The sequence below is a fragment of the Otolemur garnettii genome, unplaced genomic scaffold, assembly GCF_000181295.1.
Source record: "Otolemur garnettii isolate 467f Iridium unplaced genomic scaffold, OtoGar3 scaffold00010, whole genome shotgun sequence".
In the NCBI taxonomy this organism is placed as follows: Eukaryota; Metazoa; Chordata; class Mammalia; order Primates; family Galagidae; genus Otolemur; species Otolemur garnettii.
This window is the reverse complement of record NW_003852405.1, coordinates 36,701,872-36,725,577: the sequence shown is the minus strand read 5'-3', so window position 1 is coordinate 36,725,577 and position 23,706 is coordinate 36,701,872. Positions and strand designations below refer to the sequence as shown.

The 23,706-nt window shown below is 45.9% G+C and overlaps 1 protein-coding gene across 1 annotated transcript in view; it reads left to right on the top strand.

The window, feature by feature from the left end:
* SGIP1 (SH3 domain GRB2 like endophilin interacting protein 1) overlaps window positions 1-23,706 on the top strand; it is a 179,018-nt gene that overhangs the window by 121,037 nt on the left and 34,275 nt on the right. Inside the window, exons 13-20 of the mRNA XM_023509889.1 lie at window positions 699-784; window positions 3,515-3,607; window positions 6,061-6,135; window positions 8,274-8,774; window positions 15,508-15,635; window positions 16,533-16,659; window positions 20,828-20,893; window positions 21,808-21,867. Of these exons, the coding sequence (XP_023365657.1) occupies window positions 699-784; window positions 3,515-3,607; window positions 6,061-6,135; window positions 8,274-8,774; window positions 15,508-15,635; window positions 16,533-16,659; window positions 20,828-20,893; window positions 21,808-21,867 (1,136 nt within the window). The remainder of the gene's footprint in view (window positions 1-698; window positions 785-3,514; window positions 3,608-6,060; window positions 6,136-8,273; window positions 8,775-15,507; window positions 15,636-16,532; window positions 16,660-20,827; window positions 20,894-21,807; window positions 21,868-23,706) is intronic.

The window sequence follows — 23,706 nt, the reverse complement described above, 5'->3', positions numbered from 1 at the left end:
TTTTCCCCTCGGAGATGTGCTGCTGTCTGAGCTCGGAGGATGTTGTGACCATTCGGTTGAGTGGGAAAGAGAAGGATGAAAAACTTCCTGGGTGGCTTGTCATTTAAAATCCCATGTGTGACTTCAGCCAATCACAAACTGCATTAACTAAGCACAGAGATGTGGGGAGATAAATATAAATGGGTGTGGAGATCTTAGGGGAGAAAGGCGCTTTGCAATAAACTGTTACAGCAAGTATTACCTCAGGCCACGGTCACTCTGCCACCTCAGCGGTGTGTCCTGAAGGTGGAGACAGTCATGATGCTTTGAGAGAGTTTCTCTCCACCTCACTTTTGCTAGAGCAGCACCTTGGTCCTCCACGGAGAACCAGGGATCTTTTCTGCTACCAATTCTCTTGTCCCCCACACATTTGACATCCTTATGTGACACTCACAGCTCTACAGGGCTTTGCACACACATGCGTGCGTGCATAAATGCACACCTGCACACACGTGCGTGCACATATGCACACACAGTGCATGAATGCACATATGCACACCTACACACACACACGTGCGTGCATGCACATATGCACACCTGCACACACATTTGCACACACACTTGTTTTACTAAGAAAAATATTTGGAAACTTGTGTGTCTTTTCCAGCACTGACTTTTGAGCCCTTTCTCTGTATTTTACCTTAACGTGTGTGATTTAGCAAGAAGCCTCCGGAGGACTCTGTGGCCCTGGCACCCCTCTTTGGCCCACCACTAGAATCAGCTTTTGATGAGCAAAAGACAGAAGGTAGGGAAGCACCCTGTTCTCCCTGGGCTTTTACTGACTTTTATTACAATACAACCTTTCTAGAGTAAAATATCGATTTAGGGGCATGTTTTCAATATATTGTGAACTCCTCATGGGAGAGAAAACTTCTGATCTAGGTGTGATGTCAAAAACAGGAGTCTAGTTGGCAAACCTCTATTATTTCAGAATTTGAAACTTTACTTCCAGAAATATCTAATAGCTAAAAATATTTTATACCTCAAAATTAGTCAGTTAAAACCAATGCAGGTCCACATGAACCTTGAGGAGTAAATGCCGTCACTCGATGTGCCAGCAGGAGTGCGGGCGTGGGCACCTCCCTGGGACCTGCCTCTCTGGCCACGGTCACTCTCTGCCATCTCATCAGTGGTGTGTCACTTGGATTGCTCACAACAGTCATTGTTTGTTGGCTGAAGACCCAGGAAAAATCTTGAATCATTCAGCAACTTTGAAATAAAGTGCTGCATTTCATTTCTGACATTATTGTTGAACTTGCCTATCACACAGTATTCCTAGAACTTTTTTGAATTAACCAGGTTATGGGAGGATGGCTGTTAATAACTTGTAAAATAAACTCTCCATAAAGGGCATCTAATCAGTTGCAGAAATGTGTTTGTGTCTAATGCGTGCATTTCCAGTCCATGGCACGTATATAATACAATGTTTCCCCGGGACATACTGATGAAGAGGTGTCTTAAGTGTTAAGGACAATTAGACTTGGAAGCATAATGAGTAAGCTAAGCCACACTAACAAAAAGACTCCAACCTACATTGAGTGAAACAAAGTAGAACTTTAGAAGTAACAGTATGGACTGGTGGGCAGCTCTGCCAGCTCTACCATGTTACCCTTCTCTCTGGATCCAAAGGGGCTGCTCAGCTCCCCGTCAGAAGAAGTGGGGTGGAGAGAAGGCAGGTGGAACTCACTGCCAGTGAGTGAGTAGAAGAGACTCTCTACTCCCAGCCAAAGCCCCCTGGAGAGAAGGGTGCAGGTGGCCAGCTGAAAGTCTGTTGTGGTGGAGAATGTTTGTCTTCATTTTAAGTAAGACCACATGTGAGGTTAGTGATGGAGCAGGTGCACCCGCCCTTGCCTGCGACCTGGCTTCACTATTCTCTGGGTGGTTTCAGGCCCTGACGTCCTGTGAGTGTCAGTGCTTGGCATGAACCGAGCTCGCCCTTCCAATGCCCATACCTCCCTTTCTTATCTGCTCACCTTACTTCCTTTTTTTTTTTTTTTTTTTTTTTAGAGACAGAGTCTCATTTTGTCACCCTTGGTAGAGTGCTATGGCATCATAGATCACAGCAACCTCCAGCTCTTGGGCTTAGGCAATTCTCTTGCTTCAGCCTGAGTAGCTGGGACTACAGGTGCCCGCCACAACACCCAGCTATTTTTGTTGTTGTTGCAGTTTGCCTAGGACTGGGTTTGAACCCGCCACCCTTGGTATATGTGGCCAGCACCCTACTCACTGAGCCACAGGCACCGCCCTGCTCACCTTACTTCTTCTTCTTTTTTTCCAGTTTTGGGCCAGGGCTGGGTTTGAACCCGCCACCTCCGGCTTATGGGTCCGGCGCTCTACTCACTGAGCCACAGGAGCTGCCCTGCTCACCTTACTTCTTTAGGTGGCTTTTTCTATCACCAGTTGAAAAGGCCTAGGGGAAAAATATGTATTTTGGAGCCAGATATTCCTGGGTGAGACCCCACCTCCTCTGCTCTCACCACAGACGCATCTGTTTGTTTTTAACTGACCTGGGAAATGTTTTATGTTTCCAGTTCTTTTGTAACCACTCCAGATCCTGGGTTTCCTCTCCCGTGGGACCCGGGTATCAACCACATCAACACATAGCAGCAGCTCCTGGCTTTCTGATAAGTGTTGTATTGCATTTTGCACGCACCGTATCGCATCACCTCCCCTAATCCTCTTTGTAACTCTCTGAGGTTGCTGTGATCCCATCGCTGTGCGCTGAGGGAGGGCACTCAGAGCGTTGAAGTGACGTGCCCCAGACCTGCAGGCAGAGTAGAGCTGGATTCCAATCCCCAGCCTGGGCTCACGACCTCGTGAATATGGCAGTCCTTGCATGGTCCTGCCCTGTGCTGAGAAGAGCTAGCGGTTTTTAAAAATCAGAATAAGAAAAGAAAAGAAACATTAAGCCTCTAAACCTAAATGCATTGATTACTTCAGATGGCTGCACCTGTCAGCTTTCGTGGTTCTAATTTCTCTTTATGAGGCTGCAAAATGTTTATTTAAAGACCCCACAGGACCCTTCAGAGGTAGAAACCATGAACAGAGCCAAGGCATTTTCAGTTTTGAAGCATATTAGAGGCAGACTTTAAATAAATCAATTCACAACAAAACAAACGTCCGTGGGATTAATGCCTAGATTCTCAAGCGCAGCAGCCATGGAGCCCACACATGAACTGAGGCTTAGAGTGTCCTTAGGCGACCCCCTGGGAGGGAAGTTCAGGTTCGCCCTAAAGCTTTGTGCCACGGCGCAGACAGGCCCCGCCCACCCTGCCCTGCGCGTCTGTCTCCGTGGGGAGAAGCACATTCTCAGATTCGCTTTTCAGTCCTCAGGCAAGAGGGAAAGAATCTCTCAAAGCTCAACTTTAAATTGACACTAAGTTCTAAAATCCAGGGGGTGGGTGGGTGGTTGTTGGCTTAGTTTTGTTGTTGCTGTTGTTGTTTAACTGACCTGGGAAATTTTTTATGTTTCCAGTTCTTTTAGATCAGCCTGAAATATGGGGCCCAGGCCAACCAGTTAACCCCAGCACGGAGTCGCCAAAGTTAACCAGGACTTTTCCCACTGGAAGTAAGTTGTGTGTCTGCTCTGTCTGGAAGAATAAGTGACTGGTGTTACCGTCTGTCAGCAGCACTAGGTTAGGCAGCGCTCAGGCTATGGAAGCAGACTGGGACTCTGAGGTTCCAAGAAGAGATGTTTTAAAGGGTCCAAGCAGGAAGAAAACAATAAAGTGAAAAGACTAACCTGGAACCGTGGCCTCTGCTGGCATCCTGTGCCCTTTCCCTTGATCATTCTCTCATTCATTCACTGTGTGTAGGTAAGAGTGAGAAGCACGTGAGCCGAGAAGCTGCTGCGTCCCCGGCACCGGGCTGTCGGGTGAGCAAGCCAGAAACGGCTCTGCTGGTCCCACAGAGCCCAAAGCTGCAGGAGACACAAGGATTCATTGACAGGAGAGAGTAACCATTAGAGCAAGAGGAAAGGGCTGTGTGGTAGAGGCAGCTGGTACAGGAGGTCAGGGCAAATTCACGTCAAAGCAACCATCAGCCCCGCTATTCCAGCACCCCACCCCCACTACAGGTGTCTGGGGAGGGAGGCCCTGAAGATCGATGCAGCCCTCCCTCCATGGTGGTTGGACTTTGGGGGCTGGATGGATGCTCATTTGGCCAAGCCGCCTTTCCTATGACTCTGCTAGATCCCCCTTTAAGTAGACTCCTCCTGACAAGCGCACATGTGGAAAATCCTCTTTAAAATACTCATGGGAGATTGGATTTCAGAAAAAAAGATGGGTTTGAGTGAAAGGGGGGCACTCAGGTATTTTGAGAGTTCACATACAGACCAACCAATCCTTTTTACAGTTCAGCGTCCCCAGGGTTCTGCTTTGGGGTGCATACAAATGATCATTAAGAATTAACCAAGAGGATTCAGGAGTCAAAGGCCAAGAGGTTATTTGTTGAGAAAATTATTGCTATAAATCCATCTGATCCAGCCTTTCTAAGAATATTTCCCTTATTAAAAAGGATAGGAAAGCCAGCAGTATCAATGACTTTTTTTTTAACTTCTGAACCTCCAAGATGTGTTTTGGAGGGATTTAAACCACACAGCATAACTTTATACTTTCTCCCTCCTGCTGGAGAACAAAAGCAGTGGAGAAGCTCTAACTTCCTTGTAAAGCTCTCTTTACAGACCTGAGCTATCCAAATTTCTCCTAGAAAATCCTTCCTAAATGCCAAAAAGGTAAACAAATACAATGTTTCTGTAGGTGATGTATTGGTTTTGAGTCCAACTATAGGCATCACAGAATGGCTGGTTCTGTGTGCTGTGGTTACACTCAGCTCAGTGGAGACTGCTGTTCCATTGATGTGCATTGTGTAATTCTGCTCATTTTGTGGTTGCAACATAAATTTAGTATTTTTTAGTTATTAGGATTTTATATTATCTTATTTGTTTTATGATATTCTGTTGATTATGGCCTTGATTATTTTTTTTTTCAGAGACCCTTAATCAGGAGCAGGGCCCCTGGTTGACTTTTTTTTCTTTTTTTGAGACAGAGTCTCACTATATTGCCCTCTGTAGAGTGCCACCGTGGTGTCACAGCTCACAGCAACCTCAAACTCTTGGGCTTAAATGATTCTCTTGTCTCAGCCTCCCAAGTAGCTGGGACTAGAGGTGCCCACCACAATGCCTGGGTATTTTTTTTGTTATTGTTGTCATTGTTGTTTAGCAGGCCCAGGCTGGGTTCAAACCCACCGGCCCCCAGTGTATGTAGGAGGAGAAGGGAGGAGGAGGAAGAAGAAGAGGGAATAGTGAACTTGTTGAAACATTAATTCCAAACTTTGCTGACAGTGACAAGTCCAGTTCAGAAGGGTGATATCTTATCTCTTGGTCGAGACCATGACACCAGGCTTTACCTGAGTATTTTGTCTGGCTGCAGTTTTGACCAAAATAATCTGTTTGCTCTTCTTTGACCCAGGTTGCTTTACTTCCAACTTTCAAAAATTTATCAAAATTTAAGAAATATAACTTTGAGAAATCTTTCTAGACTCAATCCAGAAAATCACATCCTGACTAGATTAAAAGCCCCTCACCTGACACTGGCCCCACCTGTCACCATTTCCACTCTCACACCCTGCCCTGTAGTTGTCTGTCAACACGATGCTGGCTCAGCCGGTCCTAAATTCCTCCAGGGCAGATGCCCGTTGTGCTCACCCCTGCGTCTGAGGGGTTGGCACAGGACGTGGGGCCTACTTGTTGTCTGAGGTTTGCTGAATGATACTTCAATGAGTAAAATGGTGATATTATTATTGCCTTGCATTCTTTGGACAAACTCTTAGTCTCGTAAAATGGAAGAACCAAATGGATCCAACTTCAGGCCTGTAACTTTTAACTTGAAAAAAACGTGGGCCTTTGATAGCGACTCTGTTTCCCACAGCAGGATATAAGTGATGGAGCCCCCCAGACACCTCCCAGCGTGTGCCCCAGGGGAGCTGGGCGCAGTCAGTAACCCACTTCTCATCTCTTTGCAGCGCCTCCTCCACTGCCTCCGAAAAACGTACCAGCAACCCCACCCCGAACAGGCTCCCCCTTAACCGTAGGACTGGGTAAGCTTCGGTTTGCTGTGCACGGGGAGAGGAGGCACAGGGACCCCCGGGCGCACCTGCTGGGTGGGGACCTGGGCCCCCGAGACGCCGTGTGCTGGCATCTGTCTCGTTTCCATTATAATTTATCGTGCAGGTTCATTTTTAAAGCACCACTCCCAGGTTTCACAGAAAAACAAGTAATTCTCAGTTGGTTTTTCCTTGGTGGAATTTTGTTAAATAAGGGCCACACTTGTAAAATAAAAAGAAAAAGAGCTCAATATGAAAAGTCATGTTGAATTAACCACAGTCTTCACGGCATCTCACTGTAATGATTTATAGATTAATAGTCTCAAGAGCCAATCCAACTACAAAGGCATCAGGGGTTCCTCAAATGTGCAGCATCCTGGTGGGGGGGATTTTTTTTTCAGGGTCATCGAGTAGGTATTCGCCCATGGCAGAGAGGCCGTGTGCCTTTGGACAGATATTTTCTAGGGCACATTTAACTTTCTATTAAAATCAATACTGCATATTAGTACAGTTTATAACCTGCCAAGCCTTCTTGGACTAGCAAATCAGAAGTGGTAACAGTTACCTTATGTGTCCTGGCCCTTCAAACGTAGCCGTTTATCATCTTTGGATTCCTGCTGCAGCTCCGTCCTCTGCTGTGTGTGCAGCCTGCTGAGTTTGATGGCCACAGTGCAGGGAATTCATCACCAAACACGAACGAAGACACAGTCATTTATGAAATTTATATCAACTCAAACCCAGTCGAGAGCCAGCCACAGTTTTATAGGGAAAGGTTTTGGTTCCTTGTATTTCCACAAATTATGTTACATATAAATAGATGGACTGGTGACACAAGTATCAATACTGTGAATCTGCAAAGTGTTAGCCCATATGTCTGCACCCTCGGAACCTTGAAAGTTAATTCCTTTCCAACTAGAAATATGGAAATGCCAAGCTGGTTCTTGTAGCCCAAGGGTCATTTAAAGGTCAGGTGTCTTCTGCTGATGCCTTCCAGTTATTGAGCAACAATTTATAATGCCAATAACCTCGGTTTAAAAAAGTGTAGTTCCTCACATCCCACTGGTTATCACAGCCGTGCTCAACCTGTGGCTTGCAACCCACAGAAACTATATTAAAGGGCCGGGGCATTAGGAAGGTTGAGAACCACTGAGTTGTCAGGTATAAATTTTAGAAGATTGTTTTCACATTTTTCTCTGACTAAATCAAAATTTTAATTATTGATATTAATTAAAAAGAATAGCTGATGTTAATATATTTAAAAAAGAGACTTTTCTGTATTGTGACTTCCGAGAGAGCTCTATCATAGTTATGATGGTACCAGATTAGACTTGATGAGAAAAAAAATGATTATAAAGTTTTTTAATAGTTTTATTCCATATTAAACAGGTATATATGTACAGTTTTTAAAACTTCTTCAATAACCTATATGTATGTTGAACGTGGGGTGTCTGTGTCTGTGTCTGTAACTCTCCGTGTGGAGTTAGCTCTTGACAGAATCTCTGTACTATATTTCTGCTGTATTTAAGATAGAGGATATTAGCCAAATGTGACACAACCACTTTTTCGATCTCAGACAAAAGGCTGAGAAGTGCTGTGACCACTTTTTTACACTAACAGATAGTACTCCGTATAATTAGCTGTAACCTTTTCATTTAATGTGCCAAGGTAGACAATCTTCATGAAATATGAGGATGATTTTTAGTTGCCAATTCTTTTTATATTATGTGTATTTTAGTAGGCCAAATTTTCAGAAGTGACTTCCCTTTGGAATTTGCAGTTCAGAGCCCGTTTCTGTGGGCCCAGCACTGCCCGCTCATAATGGGCACACTCTGTGCACCTGTGAGTGGCCTTTGCCGGCAGCGTCACTCTCAGGGCTTTAAATGATGGGGAAAGTAGCTAAGTGTGGGCAGCTGGTAACAGTAAATAATAGCATAGAAAGTCGATGCTCACGTTATAGAGATGGGGACCTCTCCCCTCACCTTCCGCTCCTAACCCAAGAAAGATACTTTTACACCCGAAACATGCCCCCTCACCAGGCTGTATATCTGCCAAGCTTTGCTTCACCCCTCCCACCTCCCCATACAAATAATATTTTAAAAGTCAAAATTTAAAATCACCTACTCTAACCACAGGAAATGACCAATCAGCCGCAGAGGTCAAAATTGAAAAGCTACCATCCATCAATGACTTGGACAGCATTTTTGGCCCAGTATTGTCCCCCAAGTCTGTCGCGGTTAATGCTGAAGAAAAGTGGGTCCATTTCTCTGACACGTCCCCGGAACATGTTGCTCCGGAGTTGACTCCAAGGGAACAGGCGGTGTCCCCACCAGCTGCACCAGACAACCCAGCTGGTTCCCCAGCACCAGGCCCTCCTGGCTCCCCAGCACCCCCAGGCCCCCCAGGGCCGCCCGGGCCTCCTCGAAATGTACCTTCACCACTAAATTTAGAAGAAATCCAGAAGAAAGGCGCTGAGCAGACCTTCGTTAAAGATGATTACTTAGAAACAATCTCATCTCCTAAAGACTTTGGGCTGGGACAGAGAGCAACCCCGCCTCCCCCACCACCACCCACCTACAGGACTGTGGTCTCGTCCCCCGGACCTGGCTCGGGCAGTGGTGCGGGGACCACCAGTGGTACGTCTTCCTGCTTGGGTGTGCTTCGTGTGGTGGGCGTGGCGTGCTGCTGCCGTGTGACACCTGCCTCTGCCTGGCACTTGGCTTTAGAGCTTCTGCGTCCTCCTTGGTCTGCGCGTCCCGCGGGCCCGGCTTGTCCCTGTCACCCAGTGCTCGCGGTCATGGTCTGAGTCTGTGGATGTGTCCTGCCTTGCACTCCCAGCCCTGACGAGAGCCCGCCCTCCCCCTCTGCAGTTAGGAGACACGGGTTCCTTAAGGAAAGCTATGATGATGTCATTGTTTGGAATTCAGGAAAGTTCCAGAAAGACAGATTTTACAGTGAGTCAGTTTTATGCAAAATCTCTGATTTCCTTTTCAGAGGCTTCCATGAGGACCCTGGACTTACAGGCAATGGTGGGAGGGGGCCCTTGTTTTCTATTTTTTCCTTTTCTTTTTCATTTTCCTCTTTTGTTGTGTTTGTTCTCGTTGTTTGGGTAGAATTGTGTTAATCCCTCTGATTCTTTACCACGTGAAGGTAAGGTTTGGAAAGGGAGACTTTGGGAAACAACAGAAAAAAAAAACAACAAAAAACACGACACTTGACACGGCGCTCCCGGTCTGACGTTGTCATGACGTCATCACGTTGTCATGACGACGCCCATGTTCTGATCTCACCCCTGACACACTCGTCAGCCTCCGAGGTCAGCTCTGAGTGGGGTGATAGGTGATGGGAAAAGCTACCCAGAAACGTAACACTCAGGATTCTCTATGCCAATTCTGATACCGAATTTACTTTTTGTTTTGTTTCCTTTATTCAAAGCTTCATTTTGCATTTTCTAGTTATGAAAGGTAATAACAGTTGCCATACATACTAAAGAAACATCAAGATGGTCCACATGGGTCTTCTTCCATATCATTTGTCCCTCTGCTGCTCAAATTGTCCGTGGAGACCCTCCAGCACCTCCCCTCCCATCAGGGGACTCGGTTCAGGTGCCTCCCAGGACTGTGCACCACTGGTTTTCTGTTTACTTTGGAAGAACAGCAGGTGTAAAGCGCTTAGATCTACAGAGACAGAAATTCCCATGTTTCTTTGAGTGGAGTGTGGTCAGTATTTGCAAAGGCCCCTGTGCTTTTGGTGAGAGCATCCACAGTGATCAAGGACAGGGCTGGGAATTCACCTGAATGCCCACAAAACTGATGCTTCATATGTTAGGTGCCCCCCCAACCAGGCCTCTTCTCCCAGAAAAGAAAAACTGTCTAATACTCAAGTAAGTTGGGGGAATGTTGCATTAAACCAAATCAGCAAGTGTCTTTACCGTAGGCCCTTCAGGAGTCTTTATTTTGCCAGTAACAAGAACTATACTTTCCGTCCCAGCACCTGGCCAAGTGCATTGTCAATGCTGTCTCAGCCTCACAGCTGTCCTGTGTGGTAGATACTGACGTCTCCCCCATTTTACAGATGGAAAGACTTGCCCATGTTTACAAACTAGAAGTAATAGATTCGAGAGTTGTACTCAGATCTGTCTGGCCCTACCCCACTGTGCTCGCCAGGCACTTTTGTAAGGTTTGTGTATAAAATATCACGACCTTATTTCACCACTGGCACCGACCTATGCAGCAGTGCCCTCAATAACACCACAAAGTCTCCCCAAAACATACACCTCTGTGCTCCTTTCTCTAATGCTAGGGAGACCAGACATTCCCATCCCTTAGGGCTTCTAGAGTCCTTTTGAGGATGCAAAACTCCCTTCACACCTGTAAAGATGACAAAGCCTCGGCCGGGGTAAAGCCTTCAGACGGCAAAACCAGGAACGCTTCCAACCTTTGTAGAAGACAGGTGCATCTCTGCTGCTTTCTGCAAGGCTCTCCCTCTGGGGCCGGGCTCTCTGTCTTTTGAAAGGACGTTCAAGGAATATCCACCCCTTCCGGGGAAGTCCAGGATGCACTGCTCAAAGTGGGCACCTGTGGTCAGGGTGGGGCAGAAAGGGGCTTTGGTGCTCATCTCTGCTCCATCCGTCACCTGTCGTAAGGCACTGAGAGACACGTGTTTAATTGAATCGACCACTGACCTAACGAGGAAGAAAGGAGATTTTTTTAAAATCTAGAATCTTTTGAGAGTCTTGTCATTATTGAAAGGTACTTCTGTGCCCTTATTCAAAATTATTTTAAAATGTTACCAGTAAAGATTATCGAGTCCTAATAATTAAGCTTGATTAGATTTCTAAGTGAAGATTGAACTGGGCCACTGGAGCCCAGCTTTGTACCATCAGCTCCTGAATTAAGTCCACATTTATCTGCTACTCACTCTTTTATTGATAGAATATAACAAAACTGTCAGAAATGTATATTTTATATAGAAAGTTTAGGATTTTGTCTCGTGCTTTAAAGATTAGAAACTCTCCTCTGTGTCTGCTTTTTATAACACTCCGCCCAATGGAACCAGCTTCTCCTGTTTAATTAGAAACCATTATGCTTGCTTTTAAAATTTCATTCACAGCAATGGAACTGTCACTGACCAAGCGTAGACAGCACCTACAGCCTGTGAATCAAAAGAGTTACCTGCTGTTGGAAAGCAGAAGTTAAGAATTCACTCCAGGAATTTTAATTTCCTTATGGCAAAAAATTATAAATACCCCCACTTGGCCAGATGAGTGCTTTGCAGGCACACAGACTGATTCTCAGCAAAGGCTATTTCTCCTCGCACGTGGATTGTGCGCCAGGAGACAGAAGGAAAGGAGTCATATTGGCCTTCAGTGAGTTTGGGGGCAAGAAGAGATGCGTAAAGAGAGGACGTCCAGGACGTTTTTCAACTTAGGAAACTAACATAATACAAAAGGTGTTACACTCAACACACACGCGTCCATAAACAAGTAGGTCTGAGAGACGGGGGTTGAACTAACCAAACACAAGACTTTTAGCAGAGCAGTGTCCTGTATGGGAGTCACTGGCTGCATGTGGTTATTGTAATTTTAATAACTTAGAATTAATGTAAAAATCAGTTCCTTAGATACAACAGCCATAATTCGAGTGCTGCCAGCCACATGTGGCTAGAGACTGTCTCACTAGACAATGCCATTCTAGAACACTTCCATCATTGTGGAACGTTCTATTGGACAGGACCGTTTTAAGGCTTTAGTGTTGTTGGTCATTAAAAAAAAATAGTATATAACCATGATGTATATATTTTCAAAGAAATTGTATAATTGTGTGCTAAGAAACACAATTTTGGAAAGTTTATTTAGTTCTCCACATTTCTCCAGGTGCATACATCTTAATTCACTTGATTCTAATAATGGTGTTATTAGAACCATTTGTAGACAAGAAAACAGAAGCTCAAAATAGATAACTTGGCCATGGTCGCAAAGCTAATCCACATGAGTCATCATGAAAGTTTTGAGATACCCAAAAACCAAGAAATACAAAATCTGAGTGGAAGGAAACAAATGAAGCCTCCCAGCAGCTCTGATGAGCCGAGCAAGTTGAAACTTACTCAGTGAATCCGGAAGGACGCTGGCTACTGTGCTTCTTAGAAGTGAAATAATAACCCATAACACAGTCCCAAAACTTTCATAGTAACCTGTGTAAGTAGCAGAGCCAGGGTCTGGCCCCAGATCTGCTGAATTCTGAGCCTCTACTTGGCCAAACGTCCCCAGCCACCTTCCCTGTTCCCCAGCCCTGTGATGAGAAACACAGTTGCACATCGGGATTGTAGGGGTCAGGAGTCACCCAGGAAGCTGGGACCCGGCTGTAGGCTGAGAACATCGAATGAATTGAGAGTGTGTCCACAGCTGCCAACCGGCTTAAACTCACAAAACCTAATATACATGGGTTTTTTTTAAGTTAAACCTTAAATGGTGATGTTATCCAATTTATGTTCTAGCACTGTTTTTCCAAATAAACACTCTTGAGGGGGGAAAGAAAGGCATTGTTGAAAATCAAAGAGGGAGGGTAAAGGCACAGAAATCATAACCATCTACACTCTTAAAACCCAGAACAAGAGAATCATCTCACAGAAGCCTGTGGGCTGAGCTCCGCGGGGAGGTGGCTCGGGCCCCAGCACCCTCCGCTGAGCTCCCGGTTCTGTCCAGCAGGGTTTTAAGTGAAGTGTTCAGGGCTTCTTGCACTTTCCTAGTTTCTAACTGCACAAAAAAATTGATGACGTCAGTTTAGTACAGAAACATTTGTTTAAACTGGTGTCTATAGAGGAAATGGAAAACAACCTTTCCATTAATGATTAACATTTTTTCTTTACTTTTTAGTTGTATTTGTACCAAAATACAGCCTTTACCATCAACAGCAACATCTACGGGCTCCTATTTCTGTAGTATTTCACATATAGACACCTTCAGAAGTGTTTTCACTTTTTTTTTTTTTTTTTGCAGTTTTTGGCGGGGCCAGGTTTGAACCCACCACCTCCGTATATGGGGCCAGCGCCCTACTCCTTTGAGCCACAGGCACTGCTCCCACTTTTTTATTTCAGATTGGCATGAGGGTTCAAATGTTTAGGTTACAATGTTTTTGTTTCTGAGGTAAAGTTCAGGTTGTAGTTGAGCCCTTCACCTGGGGGCTGAACACCATCACATCATGCACAGTCAAGCCTTTTCTGTTTTGATTGTTATAACTGCCCTGATACGATATTAACAATGTCTCATGTTTTCAAACAAAGAAATCTAGACTCAGAGAGAGTTTGAGCTCTCACAGCAGGTGGGAGGCAGGGAGGCTGGAACTCAGACCCTCTGCATCTCCAGCCAGGGTCTCCATGGCTTTCAGAATCCCCACACCACCTCCAGAACAACCCCACAGAGCTTTCCCAAGCATGACTGAAAGGACTTTCTAACTTTATCTTTCTGGAACATGTAGGAAATGATAAAAGCTGGCCTTTTCCCAAGATTGATTCAAAAGCCTATTTCTTAAAAATAGCCTGACATAGACAATTCAGCCCTTTCCTAGGGCATAGTAAACACCCCCAGCCCCACCAAAAGAAGCCTCATGAAATGTCCTAAGACTTTGCTGTTCAAAGGTTTATTTTCCATCTCTATGCTGTTACTTCTGTCTTCTGAAAATATCCTGGGTGCAGATCTACCATAATATTCAAAAGAAAATTTTGTGTTGGGGCCCCGTTAGTTATTTATTGTTTTGAAGAGCAATACCATGTATGTTCAGGGAGACATGGATAAGCCAGCCACGCGTGGGTAAGCACAGACTTTCTACAAAACGCGGAGGCTGCACCACGTCAGTCTAAAGTTACAAGAGACCACGTTTCAAAGCCTGGCTCTCCCATCCACAGCGTGAGCTCTGTGACTGGGGAGAAGTTGCTGAATCTCTCTGAGTTTCTGTTTCCATTGATGTTCTAACGTCACCTACCTCAAACCCTCATCATGGAGGTGAGATAATGCCAAGTACCTGGCATAGACCCTGACCCAATCATACTAAGAACACAGTAGACACAGGATACCGAGGACAAGCTGCCTGCTGAAGAGGAGGGAGGCGGAGACAGCGAGGGGGTTACGGACAGGGTTCCACAGGGACGTGATTACACTCAGAACAAACAGCTCTGAGAAACACACTCCAGATTTCAGGCTGTTTAAACAAGAGGATCCAGGTGCGCCCCCTCCCCCTACCCCGGACTCTCATAAAACAGAGCAGTTTTCTGATATGTAGTTTTTTGCTGCTCAGCTTCAAAGCTCTTTGAGAATCTGAAAATCTAGAGATGCTGGTCTAGAACTCTCCAGAGATCACAGTTCCAGTGTGCTGGGTGCAGGTGGCAAAGGGGTGGGAGGTGTGGGGTAGAACAGGTGTTTCCTGGGGCAGGATTTCTTAGAACTGGGGAGGACTAGTTTGATACCTGGGCCTCTACCCGAAGTGACAGCCCTCAGGAGGAGCTGGAACATTTCTGAACAAGAACTGTTTAAACACGGACTTGCCTTCCTTCCGTGAGGTGCTGGACCAGGCATGTAGCGCCTCCCACGTGGTCCAGGCACATGACTGAGGTGGGCAGACCCTGAGTCCCGGGACCCCACCTGTGTGCTGACCAGGGTGCATGGCAGCCTCTGCGTGTCCTCTGTGTGTCATACACTTGTCATTGACAGCCGGAAAAGTAAATCCAAGAGGCCATTTCAAAAATCATCCAAAAAATCATCATCATGGCCAAATTCTAGGTTTACTGATTCCTACACACCCTCCTTCGCAAACTAAAATCCTCTAAGTGCAATGTGTTTCTGTCATGGTTTTAAGTGTAATGAAGGAGCATCTCTGTTGAGAAGGGGCAATGAACAAAGATTTTAAATACAAAGCTCTCAGGCAACTTGCTTTCTTAAATCGTGCCCTCTGCTCAGCACCAGCTGTGTGGGCACACTGAGAAAGCCAGTGCTCCTGTGTTCTCCTTGGATAGAAACAAATTGTAAGTACATGAGAAAGCAAGAGAATTACCATAAATTGATAGCACATACAGTTGAAATGGGAAGTACGGACCACCGGTGAAGAGCCTCAGGATGTGCCTTCTGTCACGGGGAGTAAACGGATTTACCTTTCACTGGGGTCACATGACAAGAGGAGGCCATTCGCCTCAGCTTCCGCCACCACACAGAGTTGGACGGAGGGATTTTTTTTTCTTTATTGGAAAAAAAAACCATACGCTTCAGTGTTTAATGTAGTAACAGCACACGTGAGAAATGAAAGGTCTGGGCCGGAGCTGCCCCTGCTGACCGAGCTCTGCACCGGGCTCCGGCCGTTCTGATGCCTCCTTGTTTTCCAGGGTCATCGTCCCCGGCCCGACCGGCCACCCCGCTGGCTCCCTGCAGCAGCACCACCCCCCCTCCGCCTCCCCCGCGGCCTCCGTCTCGGCCAAAGCTACCTCCCGGGAAGCCTGGAGTCGGAGACGTGGTATGTCCCCCTCTGCCCTGTCCTGCCCAGAGACCCAGGGTGAGAGTGATTCCCAGACACCCAAAACGCCTTAACATAGGACATCTCAAGTCCAAGTCTCAGCATCTAGAGCACTTGTACCAGCCGCCCTTACAGGTGGCATCAGAAAGACAGTCACTGCAGACAGTTCCTCCCTCCTCACATCTCCACCGTCATTCAAGCCAAGGTCTAAAATGATAGCATTGGCCAGTTGGGCCCTGGGCTCTGCCCCAGAAGGTTGGATGCCAGTGACGGTAGTAAGTTTCAATTGTTCTAAATCCTTTAGAAAGACTGTGTAACAATAACTGTCTGACTTCAGAAGACTCCAAGGGAGGGCAAGCCCTGGCTCCCGTCCCCAGAACGCAGGGATAACTCGGTGGGCAGGCTACAGAGTGATGAGTTAGTTGCACAAGTGGCTGACGTTGTACTTTGGTGCTGAGAGGTGGAAAACCTGTGTGAACAGTTAGGGGACCCGTGGCCGTGGTGAATTTCTTTGGCATCTACACATAGGAATCACAAACTGATGCTGTTCACAGTATTTGGCTTGACTGGCAAAGTGCAGTATTTTGTATTTCACTGTCTTTAGATGGACACAAGGTGTTACCCACTCAATCCCTGGGGGTATGTGAGTTCACAGTCCTGAAATGGACCCACTGGCTGTGCCTCAGATCTCGGCTTCTCAAAGCCTCAGGCACCTTGTGAGCTTAGCGTGGTATTTACAGCCCCTCTAGCTCCATTCCACAGTCCTGGAGATGCAGTCAGTGTTGGAGTAAAAATGGTGTCATCAGTGTCATATCCGGGGCTGGGAGACATTGAAATATGCAACTAAAACATTACAGCCTGCTGATCTAACTTGCGTCTCTTTTCTTCTCCCTGCAGTCCAGACCTTTTAGCCCTCCCATTCATTCTTCCAGCCCTCCTCCGATAGCACCCTTAGCCCGGGCTGAGAGCACGTCTTCAATCTCGTCCACCAACTCCCTGAGCGCAGCCACCACGCCCACAGTTGGTAAACGCCACCTCCTCTCTTTTAATCCACTTGTAGTTCTGACTGGCTGTTTCTCATGATTGAAGTCCCAGGGCCTGTGTTTCTGGTTGGAATTGTTTTGCTGTGTGTTGTGCTGCTGTCACCCAACTCTTCTTTTAAAACCACCTTCTCAGCAAAGGAGGCCCAGGTCCCGCCGAGGCACAGAGACACTCTGACACCTGCGCTTTGCGGGCGTTTCCTTCTGCTATTCCATGTAGAGCTACTCAAAAAAGGGAAGAAGAAATCGCCAAGGAAGGTCTTGTAATTTAGATCTTATTTCTTATAATAAAAGTAGTCTCCTTGGAGAGGAAACGTCTGTTTAAATTCCAGCCATGTGCCCCGTCAGAAATCACCAAGTTTAGACCTTTTATTTTCTTCCAGCTTTCATTTCTCACGGTTTTTGTTGTCCTCATGCTGACAAAGTTACGCACGTTGGCATTATGGGACCTGAGCAAAGTTTCTGACATTTTTGTCCAGTGCTTTTCAGTGGTGTGTGGTCAGTCTTCCCAGAGCATAAGTCACTGCCTTTCAGTAAGTGCCTTTGTGCCTCTTTCCCTGTGCTGTGATGGCAGTGAAGAGGTGAGGAGGCTGCTCAGCGGATGGCTGCTGAGGTTTAAAGCCTCATTTGCCTGGAGCCACTTCCCTCATCCCCAGGCTGGTCTCACCCTCTCCCCACCCCCGCCCGCAGGCTCCTGCTGCCTCTCACTCTGACACTGTCTGTGACGCAGGCTTTCCCATCCCATTTTTTCCACGGGCCCCCAAGACCTCCACTTCCCACGATCTTCCTTTGTCTGAACTCCCCACCACTTCCTCCATATTATGGACCAGCTGACCCGTCCTGCCTTGCATGGGAGAATCACTGGCCACAGCTAAATACATCTGGCTGCTCCTTACAAAAGAGCAGACCAGAGAGTAGCCGGTGAGAGAAGCAGCTCCGTCAAAGCTGTAAGCTCTTTTGGGGGAAAAAATTGTCTAATCTCTCAGAGAAATAATTTAAGATCGTGCCTCTTAAAAGGCTCCCAAAAGGAATTTGAACTGTATCACATGCTCTGCATTTTTAGTCATCCCAACAAGAACCCTTTAAACGTGGTGACGAGACAGCCAGTCACCCAGTTTCGTGTGACTCATTAACAGACACACGTAAGGGTGTTTGTACTCGTGCAGTTACGTCAGCTGAGGCGATCTGACGCTTCCTCTCTCTCCCCCGTCTGTAAGCTCATTTCTCTCTGGGTATTTTTTTTTTTTTTTGCTTGTTTTTTTCTTTTTCTATGACATCCATTTTTTAACTCTATCTCTTACATTCCCTGATTGCACAGCCGTCCCCCCCCCCCAAGGCCCGGTTGATGTTGTTTTGTTTTGCTTTTCGGAGATTGTTTGTTTCACCCGCCCCACGTGGCTTCCCCTTGTTGATCAGAGAGGAACTGAAAGTTTGAGTTGTCACTGGAAACCCCCAAGCTGTTCAACAGCAGGGACCTGGACAGGCCCCAAGTGACCGCAGATGAACCATGTGACATGAGCTTCAGCTCACTGTGACACACAGAGAGAATGTGAACCGTGCTGTGTCTTGTACAGCGAGTTTCTGTGCCCCCTGCTGCAGAGATGGCAAATCCCACCGGCACCCCTGACTGTTAACACATCTAGTAGGGGTTCCTTCAAGATGAATCACAGGGGGTTAAAAACATTGCCACATAAGAGGGAGGTCACATTGCTGTGTGGCTGAGGAGCACCTGGATCTAACCTGCCTGGTTCTGCTGTTTTTATGTGGCTTCTTCCTCCTGCTGAGTTCCTCGAGCTCCTGCTCAGTACTTCCTCCTGCCGCGGTCGCCCGGCAGCCACTTTCCTATGGAGTAAAAACACTACCAGGTGACTGAGCCCCCGGCACCTTGCGTGTAGCCGCTCCTATCCTTCTGGAGAGGACATGCTTTTGGCCGTTCAACAGCAGGGGCCTGGACTGGACCACCGGGGCGTGTCCACCAGTGTGCTTGAGTGGCTCGGGGCAGGCGGAGAACTCCAGCCGCGAACTCCCCTAAGTGGATGGCTCCACATTTCCTCTCGCCGCCACAATGCTTTGCGCCATTTCCTACGGCACTGGAGCCAAAACTGGGGCACGTAGAGTGGGAACTGCTGAGCCACATTTAAAGCAATTCATGAACCAGATTCTTAAGAGCAAGTCTAAACTTTCTACACCACAATTCAGATGAGAAAATGCCCCTGACGACTCTGGTGTGAGATCTTTCACAAGAGCTGTGATTATAAAGTAGTCAATCTGATCCACAGGGGATAGCAGCACTTTCTGGGTACCCTCACGCTCAGATAATGAGGAGTCCACACACAACCGCATTTTGTTGAATTTCAGACATCCTTGATTTAAAAACGCACCATTATTTTACCCATGACTAAGGAAGGGGGAAAGGGCTGCCAGTTCAACTAAGATGAAGTACTTTCTTATCACATTAATTATAAGGCACATCCCAATTTCAGACAGATCAGAAAGTGAAAAATCGCACATCCTAGAACCAGTGAAATACAATGAACTCTTTTGCACTAGGAAGAGTCCCACAGGACCTGTATGGTATAATTTGGGAGAAAATCCTATTAATATTAAAGGAATAGGGAAAATGTTTAAATTTTTTTTCTAAATATTATAAAAAACAAACTCCTGGGCATTTTGAGATGGAGATAACAGAGATAATGAGGATTTGTCTCTAAGTGTAAATAACCATTTTTCTGTCTTGTTTTTTATTTCTATGGGTGATTGTGGTCTTTTCTAAATGTTTGTAAGACCTTCCTTAGGACACACTGCAAAAAGACTACCAGGTTTTCCACACTGTCCTTTTATTCCTTCCCTGCTGATTAGGCATTTTAAGTTACGTCTTTCACATCTTAGGGGTCTTGGAGGAACTCAAGGGGCGCATCAGACAAGCTCTGAATACAGCTGATTTTTATCCAGTGTAGGAGCGATAACATCTAAGACAGAAGATAAGTGCTCCAGGCCTTCTCTCTCCAGCTGGTGACAACTCTAACTTGTATGCACTTCCTGAGACGTGTTTGCATTATGCTAATTATGCTGCAGTTTGGCAGTGGACATTGCAGAGCTCAAGAAAAAATCTCCACCTTTGACTTTAGTCTCTTTTTTCCCTGACACTGTTGTTTTGAAAAGGCCTGTCTCCAGGACCCCGTGGGTATTATAGAAGTTGCATTAACTTTTTCTAGGCACCCAAAAAAAGATTAATGCCTAATAAAAACTGTGATTAACGGCTTTTATCCTAGAGCCTTAAGAATTGACCCCTCTTCAAAAAAAACTCATTTTTCTGCCTGTCTTACTCGGTGAGAAGAGAGACCTTGGTAAGAGCTGAAATAGCTGAAGTCCAGAGTACCAATCCACGCTGCTGTGACCAATTTACAGAGACATTTAGCCACAGCTGAACATCATAGACAAAGATGAAATCACAGTAATTCTGTTTAAAATTAGCAACTCATACCCATCAAAGGCAGGTGCAAGACAAATTAAATTTGGATATCGAGGAGGCTAAACTGGTATAGTTTAAGCTAGGACCTTGGATTTATACTCCTGCCCTGTTTTTTGGCCGGGGCTGGGTTTGAACCTGCCACCTCCCGTATCTGGGGCCAGCACCCTACCCACTGAGCCACAGGTGCTGCTCTGTGTTCCCACCTTTTTACAGTCACGTGAAGAGCATCATTTCCCCCCCCCCCACCCCCAAGGTGGAAGGTGCCTCGGGCTGATCCTGTTGAATCCCAGGGCCCGGTCAGGAGCTCTTGTTGGTGGACACACGTCTGGCCACGTGGGAGTTGTGTGGCAGTAAAACACACTTGCATAAGTCACTGACAGTGACAGCGCCCTGACAGCTCCCTGAGAAGGTGGGGCGTGACTGCTTCCCTGGAACTGCTTCAGCCAGATTCACAGATGCCCCAAACCTGGCACTTGCTTAAATTTTAACTTCTTCTCATAGAACCATCATCAAACAAGCACATCACTCGTTCATGTCCCGCCCAAGTCCAGCGTCTTGAGCTTTGTCTCCTTTTCCCATTACGGCTGTTTCTGTGTGTCAGTGAAGTTGCTGCTCAGTTTCATCTGGGACTTGTATTTGTGTTTTTGTTTTCCATTTGTTTATGTTTCTTTGGTTCGTAGTGTCAGAAGATGATGTTTTTTACGACAAACTGCCCTCGTTTGAAAGGCGCTGTGAAGCGCCTGCAGGTATGGCCCTCGTGAGCGCTCTCTAGATGCCCAGACTTCAGAAATCCAAGCCATTGCCCATCCGAATGCCACTGCCACGGACATGCTCCTCCCCCCATGCGTGTCCAGTGCCTCTCAGATGCACCCTGTGTGTTCACTGTCATCACGGGACTCGCGCCCCTGAAATTGTTTAAGTGAATTGTTTAAAAAGCAGCAGGTTGCATGACAGTTTCTCAGTGAAAAGTTTCAAAACAGGTCAGATGCTACTGCTCTGTGAATTCACGAAGGAGAAATAGTATTTGATGCTCAGGATTACATGTGAGGTCATCGCTTTTTAATTTAAAAAATAATAGAGCACCATTAGTAATCCCGTTTTCTCTTTGGTACATAGGTAAGGGGTGTTTTGTGTCTGGATGCCCAAGGTGATGCCAGGGGAGGGGATGGAAGATATAGGACATCTTCCATGACCTTTAAATTCATATGCAATGCTGTTGTCATTTAAAACCTGAGCTAGTGTTTTGTACAACTGTAACTTTGAGTTGATCTTTTTGGAAACATAGAAGGGGCTGACATTGAAGATGAAATGGATACAGCAATTGCTGAATGACAGTTTGCCCAAATTAGTGCAGTTCAAACACGCTGACGCCCCTGCATGGCCAGGAAGACTTCCGCTCCATGCACCCCGAGTGTCCAGCCGCCAGCAACATGCACCCACTCCTTTAGGCCTCCACAGCTTTGCTTTTGCTTTCTGTGTCCTTAACTAAAAATAAAATAAAGCCTAGATTGCCAGCTTCCCTTTCTCCTGCACGCTAATGGCATGCAGTGCCTCCACCCTCCCCACGGTGAGAGTAACTCCTGCTCTGTAACTCACGTTATGTCCTTCTCTCTCCCTCTCCTCATCCCTCCCCATCCCGCTTCAACTCCTGGCCATACAGAGAACGAGCAGCCTTCCCTCGTTTGGTTTGACAGAGGAAAGTTTTATTTGACTTTTGAAGGTAAGTAGTACATAGCATACCAGATTCTGATTTATGCTCCCATCATCCTTATCTCCTGCCTACATTTCCAAATCCCAGTTCTCTCTAAAGTTTTGCTCTCCCTCTCTATATGAAAATGCTATGGCTACTTAGAAAAATATTAAAGACTAAAGAAAATATTACATGAATTTGGTTCGTATGTGATCTTCAATTTTTCATCTTAAAAAATTAAAGCTAACGTGCAGTTAATATTGGTTACATAATTAACTGTGGTCAATTGAAATCAAAACAAAACACACCTTTGTTAACCAAGGAACTTAACTCTGTCAACCAGGGCTTCTTCCTAAGTGTTTTGCGAATTCAATGCAACAAATATAAGGACGTTTTTGGTTGGTTTTGGCATTTAACTTTGTTCTGGAGAATTGATATTTTGTATACCCATCTATTATTGTAAAAGGTAAATATGTATATATATTCTTGTGCCAAAAAATGTGCAGAAAAGTGGGGAAAAGAGAAATGAGCATTTTAGTAAGTCTGATCTGCGTGTCCCGAGACTGGACTTACAAGGACTGACCGCCGTAAAATGGGCAGCTATGGTGAGTTTTGCCATTTCAGAGGATTGAGAAGATATCTGTAAATATAATGTCACACGTCTAACCTCAGTGTTTGACTATTTGCTATATTCTGCATTAGGAATTAGCATTGTTCTGTTTTATATTTAAATTCTAAATCATCTTGACAGGCCAAGCATTTGATAAAATGGCCCATTTAAACTACCAATGGGGAAAAATGAGGTAACTTAGCTTAGTTAATAGGCCATCTTACATAGGAAGATTTATCTCATAAGCCTTTCTAGGATTTTAAATAGCTACTTTTATCCTGCAGTCAAAAGTTGGCCAAAAAATATTCTACTCTAGACTTTAACTTGCATATTGAACTTGTCTCTATGTATGTTTTATTGCAACAAAGAGGATTTTTCCTAAGTCGGTGTATGTTTAAATGCGATTCTTAAAATCAGAACGGCTAGTACCGGTCATCTGTATAGTTGTGGGCTTTTTCTCTCATCAGTGAATTTTGTCCGCAAGATGGTCGTAGAGATGGAAGTTCTTAGCTCAGAGTCACTTGTATAAGATCAGGAAGGATGGTCTGCTTTCAGACTTTCCAAATACCCTGACGTCGTGTCCAGCTGGGGCAAAGGACGGGGGACAGGCAGTCTCAGGAGAGGATGTATATTTGCCACATGTCAAAGTCTTCATTGCCTCGGGTCATTAACATAACAAAGATACAAAATCCACAAGCTCATGGCCTCCTACATTTTCTCTTTGAATCAGATGGAATAAAAAGGGTCCAGGTGCCTTTCATATTAACCAGCACACCTCGGAAGGCGCAGCTACAGCAAATAGGCTGTTAATCTGGACGTGCACCAAGCACCCCCACACCTAGAGCCCCTCCTCTGCTGCAGTCCAGCTGCCGCAAAAGCTGTAGCCCCTCCTCTGCTGTAGTCTGCCGTCCTTTAACCAGGAAATTAAGCCAGTCACTATGGAAAACCCTCAGATGACTGTCTGGGGCTCCACAAGGACAGTGGTGACAGGTTTGCCGTCGCTGCTGTCTGTCGTGGCTACAGCATGTGGGCACCTTACTTGGGTTTACTGTGGACTCTTTTTTTTTTTGGCCGGGGCTGGGTTTGAACCCGCCACCTCTGGCATATGGGGCCAGTGCCCTACTCCTTTGAGCCACAGGCGCCTACTGTGGCCTCTTTTACAGAGTGAGGGTTTGAAGATACCAATCTAAAGATATATATTAGCAATTAAATATACATGTTTAATAAATATGCACAATAATATATCATGTTTTATGAAA